This window comes from Paramisgurnus dabryanus, chromosome 4 (assembly GCF_030506205.2).
Source record: "Paramisgurnus dabryanus chromosome 4, PD_genome_1.1, whole genome shotgun sequence".
NCBI lineage: Eukaryota > Metazoa > Chordata > Actinopteri > Cypriniformes > Cobitidae > Paramisgurnus > Paramisgurnus dabryanus.
The window spans coordinates 40,331,153-40,346,780 of NC_133340.1; the positions used below are offsets into that span (position 1 = coordinate 40,331,153).

General features: G+C 39.1%; 1 protein-coding gene across 4 annotated transcripts in view; it reads right to left on the reverse strand.

Annotated features, from left to right (window-relative positions):
- Nucleotides 1–15,628, reverse strand: part of tbc1d1 (TBC1 (tre-2/USP6, BUB2, cdc16) domain family, member 1) — a 72,773-nt gene that overhangs the window by 13,339 nt on the left and 43,806 nt on the right. For all 4 annotated transcript variants that reach the window (XM_073814400.1, XM_073814401.1, XM_073814402.1 and 1 more), the window contains 3 exons: nt 8,191–8,379; nt 2,889–3,050; nt 1,962–2,123 (listed from right to left, as the gene is read on the reverse strand). In XM_073814400.1, the coding sequence (XP_073670501.1) occupies nt 1,962–2,123; nt 2,889–3,050; nt 8,191–8,379 (513 nt within the window). The remainder of the gene's footprint in view (nt 1–1,961; nt 2,124–2,888; nt 3,051–8,190; nt 8,380–15,628) is intronic.

The following is a 15,628-nucleotide window of genomic DNA, read 5'->3' on the forward strand; positions in this document are numbered from 1 at the left end:
TTCCATCTAAAAGGCCTCTTCCAAGAGACAACATACATTCCACTAAGATTAGGTGTCTTCCTGTGTTGTAAAGCTATCTATCTCTCTTTCTCTCCCCTGTCACTGAGCTAAGAGCCAGCGACACCTCCTTTTCTTTGTCTACGCCTCCCTGATAATCTCGTTGGCTTCAAATCTGTCCATCTCCGCCTGTGTCTCACCCATTCATTCAGCCTGAGGTTCTGTGCAAGTATCACCCCTATAATAACTGAACTAATGACAATTTTTGTGGAGAATAGAGACTTTTGTGTGCAGCCACTCAACGATTTCTAAAAAAATTCCAGGGATGGGACATGTGCAAGCATGCACAAGAGTGTATGTTGTTAAATGTGCCGGTAAAAGGGCAAGAAGGCGGTTTTCGGCACATGGGAACATAACGTTGCATCAGACTGGATGCATTACTGTGCCGTGAGAAACCAGTTGACCAGTTAACTAAAACTCTAATAGACAATAATATATATAACAGAGACTCTTCAAAGCTATCAAACTACGTTTACACTTTTTTACTTTGTCTTTGTTACACGCGACATGACCTTAGTAATAAGAGTAAACTATGCATAATCACATGCCACTATCTCAAGAACCAAACACTAATCCTGACCCTAACGCTATAGTAAGTAAATTATGTTAAAGGGCCCATATTATGCTAAATTCACTTTGACAAGGTGTTTGGACATAAATGTGTGTTGGCAGTGTGTGAAATCCACCCACTCCACTTTCATCCTAATTAAACCACAGCAGTTTTGATTCTCTTGTTAATGTGATGTCACACTAACAAAGCTCCAAACAGACAGCAACAGACTGACTGGTTAACTTTACCCAAAAGCTTTTCTGCCAATGAGGCTAATATTGTCTTACCGCGGGTTTACACCAGCCGCGTTTGAGGCGTCAAATTCACGTATACTGCGACTAGTTTGCCGCTTGAACATTTTGAGTTTACTCGCTTCATTCACGCATGAAAGCCGCGCGTGAAATTCTATACAGAGACATTGTCATGGGAGGGACTTCTGCGACTCCGCTCGCTTCATGTAATCACGTCACTACTAGAGCAAGCTCCTGATTGGTTAACACGCCGCAAAGTTCAAATTTTTCAACTTGTGCGTTTCCCATGGCAAAGCTCAATTTGCGTCATTCACGCGAATGAGGCGGAATCGGATCTACCGCCCTGAGCTAAACGCCTCATTCGTGCCGCGAGACCTCCAGACGTGCGTCAACAAGTCTTTACATTGACTTAACATTGAAATCACTCGCTCTTGACGCCTCTACCGTGGCTGGTAGGAACGTAGAATTATTCACAGGAATCAAATTATTTGCATTTATAGGTACAGACATGAAAACAGCACTTTTTTGCTTACGCTCAATTTTGGACATGCCATAAAAATGATCTGTGGGGTAATTTGAGCTAATATGTCACAGAAAGATTTTAGGCCCACCCGAGACATTTTGTAAAAATAGGCATGATATTGGCCCTTTAATTGATATTAATTAAGCAGTACTTCAATGCATAATTTCACTTGAACAAGGACACATTAAAATAAAGTGTAACCCAATGCAATGCAGTTTGTGTGTACTCTTATCATATAACCTTGTCCTAACCAGTTTCCTACAATAAGCAATTTGCGAAACTGCCGTGCAATGTGCCAGTCACAGCCAATCAGAAGACATTGGATGTTTAATGTAAAGCTATAAAGTGCAGGATTGTAAACCAGTGACGCCGCTTATTATGGCTGGTAAGAACATAATCTACTATTTATGTATAGATCATCTACAGTAGTTAGCAAACAGTGTAAAGAGCATGAATTGCTTAGCAAATAAAACACAAAAGTCAAATTTAAATACCATGTAAGGAGAGCTATTTGTATGGCAGAAATGAGAAAAGCCAGCCACACATGATTCTAAAACAGAGCTGTATATGCAATACTAACCCAAGTCTATGAGGATGGCATGCTGTTGGGACGTGAGTTGCTTGAGAAGCTCTTTATATGGAGTGTCATTATTTGGAGGTTTGGTGTTGGGCACCTCTTGCTTTAGCAAATACTGCTCCGAAAGAAACTTCCAGATCTCCCCACGATGCTGACGAGGAACGCCTGGGAGATGATAAAAAGCAAGAGTGTTTCTTCACTTCTCATAAAAGACCATCAGTATAATGTGTAATAAAATTTACACAAACACACCCCCCAAATCCCAACTACTGTATCAGCTAAAGGTGTTTCTTTATGTGTGCCATTTAAGTTTCTTGCAGTTTTTTATATTAACTTGCCTGCTGCATGACAATAAGCAAGCATGAAAGTTCAACATATTCAAACAGATCCATCAAAGCAACGGTTATGGACACAGATGAGTGAACGTACTTGAACGTACTTACTTAAATGTAAATACCACTGCTGCCCTGAAGTTGAACAGGTGTGCGTGTGTGATCTAACCCCTCATTCAGAACAATTTTCTGCAGAACTAACACTATCTCACACACACACATTTACTGCATCCACCCTGCATTTATTCAGTACACACCCTACACAGACATGCAGGACAATAAAACCTTACATTTGTTCACAAAAGCAAATTAAAGGCTACTAAATATCAAACACACACACACACACACACCTCACACAGTTTACACTAACATGATCGTTCTGAAAAGTAATACATAAACTATCTAAAACAACATATGACGTACTCCCTGTTCAACATGTTCAGTTTTGCGTTTAGTTAATCCAAGCGTCAATAGGGGTAAGTGTCAGGCTGTAGACACACCTGCCCGGGCAATAGACAGGTGTGAATAGGCTACAGAAAAACCTGCAGAATCAAGCACCTTGTCGTCACAAATATTCGCGTGTGTGTTTTTCGACTACCTTGTCCCACGGCTCTGTGGATCTCCTGCGTGTCGAATTTGATCTTTGACCTTCCAGCGGTGCCGAGCATTCGTTCCCACACCAAAGTGACATCTTTCAGGCACGGCGTGATCTCTTCATAGTCCAACTTCAGTCGTCTGCACTGCAGATCGCTCTCTGAAGCTACACAATCACACAAAAACCGATAGGTTAAAAACAAAAACAACTTTGTCAAGGTCAATGTGCAGAATAAGTCAAGGCTAAAGGGGTTGCAGACACTCCGCTTCGAGTTGTGCTTAAGTGATAGTTCACCCAAAAACGTAAACTCTGTCATCATTTACTCACCCTCATGTTATTTTCAACCTGTATATGTTTCGCTATTCTGTTGAACACAAAAGAAGATATTTTGATAAATAAGGGTAGGTACAGTACCCATTGACTTTAACATTATTTGTTTTTCCTACCATGGAAGTCAATGGGTACGGTCAACAGTGTGGTTGCCATTATTTATAAAAATACCTTCCTTTGTATTCAACAGAAGAAAAAATGAATACAGGTTTAGAACATAAGGGTGAGTTAATATTGATAAAGTTTTTATTTTTGTGTGATCTATCCCTTTAATAATGCCCTTTAGACTCTCGTACATTATTGCTTACATGAAGTACATAAAAAAATCTAAGTACTAAAAAGTTCCTACAGTAGATAATAGATTTTTTTTCCAGTTTCATATTTTATATTTTTTCTTATTTTGATAACATATTTATACATTTATACAGCATTGCATTAAGACAGTGTTGTTATTTTTTATTAGTGTAAATTAATGTAAATTAGTGTAACTTAATTACTTTTCCATTGAAAAGTAAAATAAGGGATGACTCTTATTTTTTCTATAATTTAATTACAGTTACTTCTAATGTAATTGAACTAAAAACGATGTATATATTAACTTACATTAACAAGAATGCCACAGAACAAACACTTAACAAAACATGCTCAATCCAGCTTATTTTTGACATAAATGTGGGCGCTGCCATCTTTGAGCTCATTTGTATAAGAAGTCTGGTGAGCCACTAAAGCTAATGGTAGTCGTTTTGCGTGGGACACAAGTGTGCCGTTTTGAATGGCTTTTTAATGCTTATTATGAAATCCAGAAAGACCGACATAATTTGTGCAGTTAGGGGTTGCCACAATAGCGCATACAAACGCAGTAAATCTCTACAAAACATTAGTTTTAACTATAATCCACGCACAAGAGCTGAATGTGTATTTGGTGCATACGTGCATGTGTGAAGGTTGATGTGTCGCCATAAAAACTTAAACAAAACTCACACCAGAGGGACAGTTGTGATATTTTGAACCATCGCCTGAAAGGTTAAAAACACGACGTCTTGGTTTATTCCATGTACAAACACAAGACTGACTTTTCCATTGTAAAGATACTAGGGCTACGTTTACATGTTGGTGGCTATTTTTATAAACGGACATTTCAACCTCTCCAGTGTCAAAATTAATATCGTGCACACATGTCAGTTTTCAGAAAAATTTGCATTTACACGTACTCGTGCATATATGCCGTCAAGAGAAGCTCAAGCCCACGTAAACCAATCACCGGCGGTGCTGGTGATGAAGCGAAACTTGTTCTTCGTGTTGGAGGGAGGAGCTGTTGCAGTAGGTGTTCGATGACGTGAAAGTACCGCGAGAGCGATTCGAAATTGCGTGTGATTTCTCAACTCGATCTCGCGGTACGTTGACATGAAGTCGAACACACGTAAAATTGCTGACCTCCGAGCACTCGTCTCTGCTCCTCAACATAATGGAGCAGCTGTATTTGCAAATACAAACACACAAAACGAGTTTGCATGAATATAAATGTGATCATGGAAGCGTTCAGAGTAGCAGTCGCATGTAAACGTAGGTCGCACTTTTGATGTAGGTGCGAGCTCTAGCGTATACTGTGATGTTAGCCGCCTAAACATCCTTTTGTCTCAGTTTCCATGCAAGAGTGCAAACGAAAGTTTTCAAAATATCCACTTTTGCCGGAGTTTTTAGAAAGAATCAGTTTCAGAGGCGAAATCTACGTTTACGTGTAAACACAGGGCGCAAACGAAGTTAAATGTTTCCGTTTTTCGAAATAACCATGTACGTGTAAACATAGCCTAGGTGTGTTCGAGATCATCCGGCGCTGGGCAGATCGATCGGCGAGATTTGCTGCTTGCAGTCGAGGGAGGAGTTGAAGACGCACCCATCAAGTCGGACACCTGCTGCTAGCCGTAGTGACATGTGCGCAGTATTTCCTTTTTTTATTGCGAATGAAGTGAATAGGCTTTATGCCCAGCTGCACTACTTCCTGAACTTCAGCCAGCTCCTTGTTTCCTGTCCGCCATTATTGGACAAACTGATTAATCCAGGTGTGCCTGACCTCAGTAGTCACAAACAAACTGATTAATCCAGGTTTGCCTGACCTCAGTAGTCAGAACAACAATAATCAGACACACCTGAATTAATCAGTTTGTCCAATAATGGCAGACAGGAAACCAGGAGCCAGCTGAAGTTCAGGAGTGCAGCTGGGCATAAAGCCTATTAGAAGGCGAATTTTTTAAAAACAAACCTTTTAATAAAAAGTTGCAACCAGAAACATTTTATATCTAATATTTAATTGTTGTTTATACTGTATGCCTGAAAATAAAGGGAAACAAACCTACATTATTAAAATACCAATAGAGTTTAGTATTTTCATTTTTATTTTATTACACAACACAATATAACATATGTTAACTTGATTTACCTGTTAAAAAAACATGAATTTATAATGTTTTTTAGTGTAACAACTGAAGGTTGGATTAAACTTGAAACGCACGTGAACGTTGTCATCATCATCACAACTCAACCAGCCGGCTACTCTCGTAACACTCTCTCATTAATTTAAAACCATACGTCAGTCACATGCCTGAAGCATCAGCTCAAGTCGGACAAAATCACTAACCGGCATGCACTGACTGCTTCAAGTCAGCCGTCGATCGGTCTGCGCAGTGCCACATGAAGTCGAACACACCTACTGGTATGTCACTGTGCTTTTATAGTTGCGCACTGAATACCCGTCACCCCCCGAGCAACAACATAAAATGATTGAATATCTTCATATGATACAGTTATATCAGGCCACTTCTTAATTTTATCCTCACACTGATTCATACATGGCAGGTGTAGTAAATATTTACCATAACTGTTTTTAATCATGTTTTATGCATGCTCCCACCACTACTGTCTGGCTATTGAAATGCACAAAGAAGGGAAATACGTCACATCACTTACTTCCACGTTCGAAAATAAGGTGGACAGAACAGTTTGTCCGTTTAGGGCTACTGTGGAAACATGACTGTGCAAAATGACGACTTCCATGTAAGTGGACCTGCAGTGTATGTAGATAAAACGGCTCATTCTAAGGTAATAAAAACTATACAGTTCATTGTGTAAGGTCTTTATACACCTCAGATAATACAGTTATGCATATTATATTGCATTTATGTCACGAGATCCTTCAAAAAGTACCCCATTGGACCTAGAGTGCATAAAACAGCAAAGTCTGTGTACCATATAAGCATATAAGAAAATGTTTAATGAATTCTATAACTCAGATTTTTTATATCATGAGCAGACTTTACTTTTTCATTAACATATAAGGCAATAAATAATCATTAGGGACGCACCTATGTATCAGAATCGGCTGATAAAAGCAATTTTTCCCCCCTATTTGACTTCCGCCGATTGTTAAAAAAAAAAAGACGATGATAAGGGCAGATTATGTCCTGGGATTTGAAAGAGACGGCATGCAGAACTCATGCAGTGATGGCCTTTGCTGATGTTGATTTTATTATTTTAACAGCCTATAGTATGTAAATCCATAATTCCTATAATCCTTTCCATCTGTAATTCTTTTGGCTGTATGACGAATGACGAATGTAAACCAAACTACTGTAGCAGAAAGCAACTCTCATTTAAACACACACTCCCATGACACAGGATGAGATAAGAGCAGGAGAAAAATCTCAGGAAAAAGAAAATAATATCCTCCACCCATCCTCACCCACCTCACAAAAAGAAAGTAAACAGAACAAAAAGTAAAGATAGAAACAGAAGTCAAATATCGAATGATGTTTGAAAAAACCTCATGTTAGATGTAGGCCAGACAGTTTTCCCTCAATGTCAAAACTGACCCAGTTTTTCTGCCCACACCCTATTCAATAGGTCTGGCTTCTTTTTTTCAAACCTTTCTTCTCTCTCTCTTTATGTGATGAAAAGCGTGACTGGGCATGGCAGGGAAGGGCGCGACACTGCCAAACATGTCCACGCCCAAATCAGAGTGTATTTGTGCCAGCAAACCTCTTTGACTGTCATGATTATCTCATGACCTGCAGCAGACTTCCAAAGAAAGCTGTGCATGGGTGCGTCTGGGTGTGATGAAGTTCATGTGTGTTTGTGTGCGAGTGTGTTTGATTGCAACTGTTAATGGGAGGTGAGGTCTGGCAAGGTGCCTGCTGAACGTAAGCCAGTCAGATAATCCGTCTGGCAGCGACCAGGTGACCTGAAAACAGCTTTCATTTCCCAAGAACCACAGAAGGAAACAAAAAGACTAATATTGAACTTTTGAACACTTATGCTTTACGTGGCAAATAACACCAGGCAATTTGAATGTCATCACATTACAATAAAAATCGTTTGGATTGTGTACTTGAAATTAACTGTGGTTAATTTTTCCTTGAAACACAATTACACATATCAAATGGCTTGTCTCTCTTTAAAAACAAATAGTCAGCTGGGTTTAGTTTCGTCATAGCCAGTAAAGGTGAATTGCTGCTTGCTGACTGGTTGCAAGTGGTATCAGGGTAAGGGGCATTCTTATTGGAGAGAGCATTTGATTGGACAAAACCTGTGCTGGATGAATCATCTTTTTTTTTGTGCATATTTTAAATGCATATATTTGTCAAAAGTACATTTTCTTAACATTAAGGAGTATAGTTGCATGCAAACCATTAGACTTTAAGACTAAAAGTAATGAATCTCTTATTTTTTTTTATTTATTATACAGTTCTTCAAGTATCTGTGAATTTGTTGCAGTTTTAGTGCAAAACAATTTGTTACCGAAGTGGACCATAAACACTAAAGCTACAGAATTAGAGAAATGTCTAGCAAATAAAAGTTTTGTAACATTTTTCTGTCTCTTTTTCTTTCATGCTCTTTTTAGCTTTCCTGTTTAGTAAATTGTATGTACAAATGACAGTGATCACTGTGGTGAGTCAGTACAGTAGATGAGTTTGCGTCTCACCTTGAAGTTTTTGATTTTCTTTCTCCATCCGCAGGAGTAAGATCTGTTGGAGAATGGCTTTTTGCCACAATTCCCTCAGCTCCTCCCGACTTTTCTTTCGCTTTTCCTCTGGTACCGCCCCCAGAGAGCTCTCTCCGCCCCCCACTCCACCTCCGAGCGCCATTCTGCTGCCAACCTCTAAGGTGGATTCTATAAATCAGAAAAATGTAGGTCAGCTTTACACAAAAGAGACCAAATCAACACCTTTCAACATGATTTACTACATTGACAACCAACTTCTATGCGTAGTAGTGTCAAAACATAAAAACTATAGTAATAGATAGCAATTAAGGGTGGTTGGTGTGACCAAAATCCTGTATCGTGATTATTTTATAGCAGTGTAATGACATGCAATATATCACAAATAATATAATAATAATATTAATATCTATTATTATTACTTATAATTTATTAGTAACTTATAGAGCACCAATTATCAGATTCATGTTTTTACATTTCCTTTGTTTTGTAAGTGTATATAAGTACAAAAAAAGCTACAAATCCCAAAGTAAACGGTAAGGCGAGTTTTTCCAACATGATTCCCTTTTTATGGACAACAAAAAACACATGGATTGTAGGCTACGGTTTACTTCCTGGGCTGGTTGAAGTGGACACGACGGTCATTATCATAATTTCGCCCTCTTCTGAAATACAGCCTGTAAGTAGTCTAGGTTATGTAATCTTCCAATTATGGTAAGGAGCATCACATATCCGGCTGACGTAAGAGATATTCAGGCCAAACACAAAGTATTGGTAAGCTGGCCAATCGGAGACACATCGCTTTTCAAATCGATGAGCTTTGTACAAAATCAGAGCGTTTAAGGAAGGCAGGGATATCTGGATGTGAATTTTATGGTATGTGGAAAATAATGTGTTTTTTTAACCATAAACCATGCAAAACACATTATACCACATACACAAAATAGCGTTGTTTTTAGTAATGAAATAGGTGCTCTCTAAAGGGGACATTTTTAAGAAGTGAAATCAATCTTTGGTGTCCCCAGAGTACGTTTGTGAAGTTCTAGCTCAAAATACCATATAGATTTATTATAGCACGTTAAAATTGGCATTATCATTATAAGATCCCCTTCTGACATCACAAGGGGAGCCTAATTTCAATGACATTTATTCACATGCTTGCAGAGAATGGTTTACCAAAACCAAGTTACTGGGTTGATCTTCTTCACATTATGACAGAAGCACTGGGGACCCAATTACAGCACTTAAACATGAAAACTCAAGATTTAATGGATGCAAACCCAAAGTTAAAATTAATGTTAAGTTTGGCATCATGGCAAACGCATCCTTAGATTATGCAACACTTTACACTAAACATAAGACTGGATGCAGAAAACAGGCAATATATAAACACACAATACTTTTGGTGTTAACAACACAACAACTTAATTCTTTATGAACATAAAGTTGCAGCATTGTAATAATTTTATAAACATGTTCGCCATATATTTGCATTTTTAATAAACAGTCAGTTAAACTGACACACAAAGGCTTTTTTCTTTCATATTTAAAAAAAATGAACAGTTAACAAAGCAACAAACCATAAAATAACACATGCAAAACTCACACACACCTCACAGCGCACACAGGCAGAGGTGTTAAAAATAAAATGAACAACACCCAAACTATAGGGTGGACCCCTCGACCTGAAAATAACCTTTTGTGTGTACAAATTAAAAGAAAATGTCAAAAAAATAAACTGTACTTTTATTTATGGCATAAACAAAGTGGGAGAGATCACCTGATATAGTGTGGACAAAAGCCAAACTATTCAAATCATACAGTGTTGAAATAAAACGATGCTCGCCTACACACTGTTTTTTTCCTTGCATTTCACTTCTGTAACATAAAAACAGATCCCGTCTCAACTAGCTCTTGTTTAATCCTGGTTCCTCCCTCAATTATTTCCCAAATGAAAGACTATTTGGGATTTCAACTTGAAACATTAAATGTGGCGCCTGCTTAGGTGGCCGCTTCTGACCCAGGCCAAAAAGCCTAATAAAAACAATCACAACTCCAAGATAAATGTAAATACTCTCGACTTTTGATATACAACAAATACGTTGTGAAGTTTCTCCCCACAGGACTGTTAAAGGATTAATTTATTATAAAAATAAAGCTTTCTCACTACATACTTTCATGTCGTTCAAACCACCCAATTATTATATTTTAGTTTGTTTTCACCAAACACTTTGTTGACCTTTAGGACACTTAAAACATACGATACAAGTCGCATGGAATGATGCTTTGATATCCTTCTTAAAGGGATAGTTCACCCAAAAATGAAAATTACCCCATGATTTACTCACCCTTAAGCCGTAGTTGATGTATATGATTATCTTTTTTAGACAAACACAATATGAGTTATATTAGAAAATGTCCTGGCTGTTTCAAGCTTCATGGTGCTTCTGATAAGTCCATCCAATCCTTCATAAGAGTAATCCACCCGGCTTCAGGGGGTTAATAAAGGCCTTCTAAGGGCAATCGATGCAATTTTATAAGAAAAATATACATTTTTAAAAATAACTAAATTTTACAAACAGTAAGTAGTGTATGAGGCGTAGCGTACGAGGCGTAGCGTACGAGGCGTACCGTACGAGGCTTACTCAGGGCTCGACATTAAGGGCGCACTCACATTATCCCAACCAAACCAAACCATGCCTGGGCGCGATTGCCACCCCTCCCTACTCCCCCAGGTGCACGCACTCACACTGTACTTCTTATCGATCCGAGTCCGGGCGCGCTTTCGTCATTAAGATGCGATTGTTTTGAAAAAGCAGGAAGTAAAGCGCTCTCTTAACACTGGAACCCACCGTAATCATAAGTCTGTGTTTTTTTATTCGGAGTCGTTTGGTACGCGATTACAGACAGCCCTCTCACATGTCATCATATTGCTTAGTTGATCTGTCACGTGCGCAGCTCGGACATTCACGTAACCCCGCTGCGCGCATCAAAAGGTTTTTACGGAGGCAGATGAAGGTGAGTGGTCGCGCAACTGACGTCTTCACCTTTTGAATCGCGCTCAGGCGCGATTGCGCTCACACCACAGCCTTCCGCGCCTGAGCCCAAGTGAACCGCGCTCCGGCCCACCTCTGCAACCCGGCCGCGGCGCGATTAAACAATCCGCGCCCGGGCGCGGAACGAAGCGATCACACTAGTCAAACAAACCAGGCTTTGGGGGTCAAACGCGCCCGAGCGCGGTTTGGTTTGGATAATGTGAGTGCGCCCTAAGGCTTGTCCGCTTGTCTGGGGCAAGTGGATTTTTTGAAGGACAAGTGTAAGAGAAAATTAGTTGTCCGACTGGACAAGTTAAATTTCAAACAATGTTACTTAACGTTATGTGCCGTTAACGACAGAGCACAACACGCAGCGCAAACACAGAGCGGAATATTGAACAGGGAGCGCAGCGCGCCGACACACACACACACACACACGTTTAAACCTTGCTGTTATTGTTACTAAACAAGCTGCGCGTGCATGAAACCTGATCGCCGAACACGGAGGGGCGGGACGGCATGGAGTGGAGTGGAGAGTGATGTTTCTTCAGGCTCCGGCATGAATATAAATGACAGACACTTCCACCGCAGTCCGTATATTTTCTCTTCTAAAGTTCGGTAAAAACACATAATGGGCTTAAAATCTTGTTTAAGAATCTGTTTTATAATGAGAATCTCTCTTTCAGCGCGCCTATGTGTGTGCGCGTGCCGCGCGACAGCCGATTTGAATCTGACAGAGTTCGTCACTGTACATTAAAAATCCCACACGAACATTACAGCGTAAATGCTAGGATTAAGATTGATTTTATATATAACAGATAATCTGTATACATTTACCGTTTAATACGTTTTTTAAAACATGGTAATGTTATAATGTTTTGCTTTAGTGTTTTAATTTCAGACAATCATTGAAATGTGGGAAAAATGAAGAGAAAGGCAGCAGATATAGCATCCTTCACAAGAAAGAGTAGCAAGAAGCAGCCAAATGAATCTTAGTAAAATACATTTCAGTGGCTTACAAAATTCACGTGGTTTTCTGGTCTCTATAGTTTTTTCAGCAATGGGAGATATAAATTCTGGTTTCAAAGTAAATTTCAAAGTTTTAGTTGATTAAATAGTTTAAAAAAAACTTGAGGTTGAAATATGACTATAAATTGTATGTTAATCTCAATTCATTTTTAATTGAAATTAAAGTATTGTAGCAATTGTATGTTATTCATCATTGTGATTAATGCACCTATAATACTTAAAAGTATTTTAAGGTTGGATGATAGAGATTTTATGTGCCACCCCAGAGTAACTGCTGGCCCCTGCCTGGCCACCCCTATGAAAAATCCCTTGCTCCGCCACTGATTAGCAAAACACAAAAAATAAATTATATTATAAATCTTTACCCAGACAAGTGACTTTTGTGCATGGACAAGTGAAACATAAATTTACTTGTCCGAAGGACAAGTTCCTCAAAAAGTTAATGTCAAGCCCTGCGTACCGTATGAGGCGTAGTGTACAAGACAGAAAGCAAATCAAGAGAGCCAAACATCTCGTACATGTTTGTCTGAAAAAAGATAATCATATAAGATTGGCTTGAGGGTGAGTAAATCATGTGGTAATCTTAATTTTTGGATGAACTATTTCTTTAGGATTAGGAGAAGCTTGGTAACAATTAAATTTTTTAACAAAAATCCCCAAACAACCTGTAAAAAAAATCCAGGTTTTGACTTGAGGGTCGAGTTAATATTGGACTGAGCTCTAGCTTCAGGAAGGCGCACACAAACACACATTCATCCCTGGTCTTGGTCTGTCAAAGTCTGCATCAGCACATAATTCAAAGCTTCCAGCTGAACTACTATAACCTTCTCCAGAGTCAATCATTTCTTATGTTAGGAATCACACACACACACACACACACCTGACACAGATCCAGTGGGGTGGAGTAGCACATGGGTTTGAGTGTACAGTATGAGTGGATTGAAGTATGCTGCAGTGGACACTGACGCACTCGGACACTTGGGCGCCGATCACTCCCTCTACAAACACACACACACACACAGGCCACTCCCTCTGTAAATAAGTGGCGTTTCTGCTCAGACCAACGCCTTTGCGAGTGTTCAAACACACACACACACACACACAAACACACACACGCATATGGGTCAATACGGTGCTTTCCTGTAGCTGTCTGTCAACATGACCTCGTGCACAACACCACGCCCAACACACACACACACACACACACACACACACACACACACACACACACGTTACCTCATTAACACAAACATTACTTCACTCCACACAGACACACACTTGTCGAGACACACCCAAATATAATGTAGAAACGCACACACTCGCACAACAACAGCGATCTTGGCACGCATTTTACTTTAAGGAAGTGTACTCATATTACTGCAAGTGCACAAATTCTGTAAATGCATCCAGTTCCAGCAAAGCATGTATTGAACAGATTTCAATTGTGCATGCACACAAAAACTTTTAATATTTAACAAGTGGAAATTATTCACAACAAGCATTCGAGAACTGTTCGTGTCAAAAGCAATTTAAAGGTAAATCGATTAATTGGTTCTTATTCTTTCTACAATGACGATCTAATGTGTAGGGAAAAATAAAAGTAAGCTAGACGACACCTTAAAACTTTTGTTGCCAATCATCAACGTGATTTGTGTGGTTAACATCACCATAACTTAATTGGGATCAATGAGTTTATAAGCTTAAATAATTGACAATCCACACCCATATAAACACACGTGCACACACATACCCCTGAGGGGTGTTTTGGCATCCGGATGAACATTTACCTTGAGACAGTGCCAAGACTGACAAGTTACTAACTTCAAAATAACAGATCTGATTTGCTGTTTTCACATTTTGAGAATGACAGATATAAAACAGGCAAAGAAAGGGAAATAAAGCATGACAGTGCTGACAAAATCATGGCTTTGATTTGGGGCAAATAGAAAGAGTGATTTTTGATCTGATTCACTGCCAAATAAAATATCAAACCTGTCCAAATAGACTGTCAACTGTCAGACAGAATCACAGGCTTTTTAACCTGCAAAGAGCAAGAGATCCACCTGGAGGACATGTAAGTAACTGCAGTCTGGTGAGACCTTTATCAGGCCAAAAACCATGATGATGGATGGAGAGGAAGAGCAAGGCCCCTCAGTTATGCTACAAATATATTAAAATAATAATTTTTGGTACACACAGGCACATACTTTTTATTAATGTGAAAACCTTCATTTTTATAAAGTTTTAATGTATTATTAACCTCTTAATGCATTTTTGTTTAAGGCGTAATTTAATTTATACAAAAAAAAATTTTTACATTCAAAAACGTTTGGAGGACCCTAGCAATACTGCCAGCGACCCCTTAAGGGGCCCTGGACTAGAGGTCTTCTTGGGTCCAAAGAAATGTTACCGACACAAAATGACCCGAATCACTTTATACCCGAACCCGACCTGCATAAATACGTTTTTTTTAAAAGAAAGACTCGATCCAAGACAAACCTGAGAAAATTAGACCCGAGTCCGACCCATTGTAGAGGTGGGGGGGGGGGGGGGGGGGTGATACAAAAGAAACCGAAATTTATTGGGCCAGCATTATATGTCCAAATTTCAGTCAAAAACCATTCTATTTCATCATAAACAATCTAAAACACAGGGCTTTGAGTGTAAAACACCAAATTTGTCCTTTAACCCGACTGGACCCGAATGTAAACGACACCGATGTGTGTGCATTCTGCAGACCCACAAGCAGCAGTCAGACAGAAAAAAACCTTTGGCCTCCCAACCAATTTGGCGAGCTGCTTCATTTGTTTTACTTTGTTATCTGACGACGACACAAAGGTAACCGCTAAAATGTAGGCTACATAAAATATTGACTGCCATGTTTGTCTCGACGAAAATTAACCTACCATTAACCTGTCGCAAGTGATCATGGCAAGCAGAGGAGAGGTTTGAAAAGGACATTGACTCACACACGCGAGAGAGTTCGGGTCTTCTGCAAAAACATATTCATTTTAAATTACCCGAGACACAATGCTGCTATTATTATTCCCGACCCGTGTCTTAGACACTCGTGAAACTCTCGGGTCGGACCTCGGGTTTTCGGATCTAAGTGGACCCGTGAAGCCTGTTGAAGACCTATGGTTTAGCAGATGTAGGTAATTTAGGTGATGTTGGTTGGTCTTATGCAAAAGATACAAATATTTATTAAAAAAATAAATGTAAAATAAAATGTATGAAAATATAAATTTGTGTCATACCTCATACATTAGGTATAACGTAAAAAAGCAAATACAATAAACTGTAAATGGAAACTCTAAATGAATTAATTATGACAATCATGAAGTCCTGCTAGACAT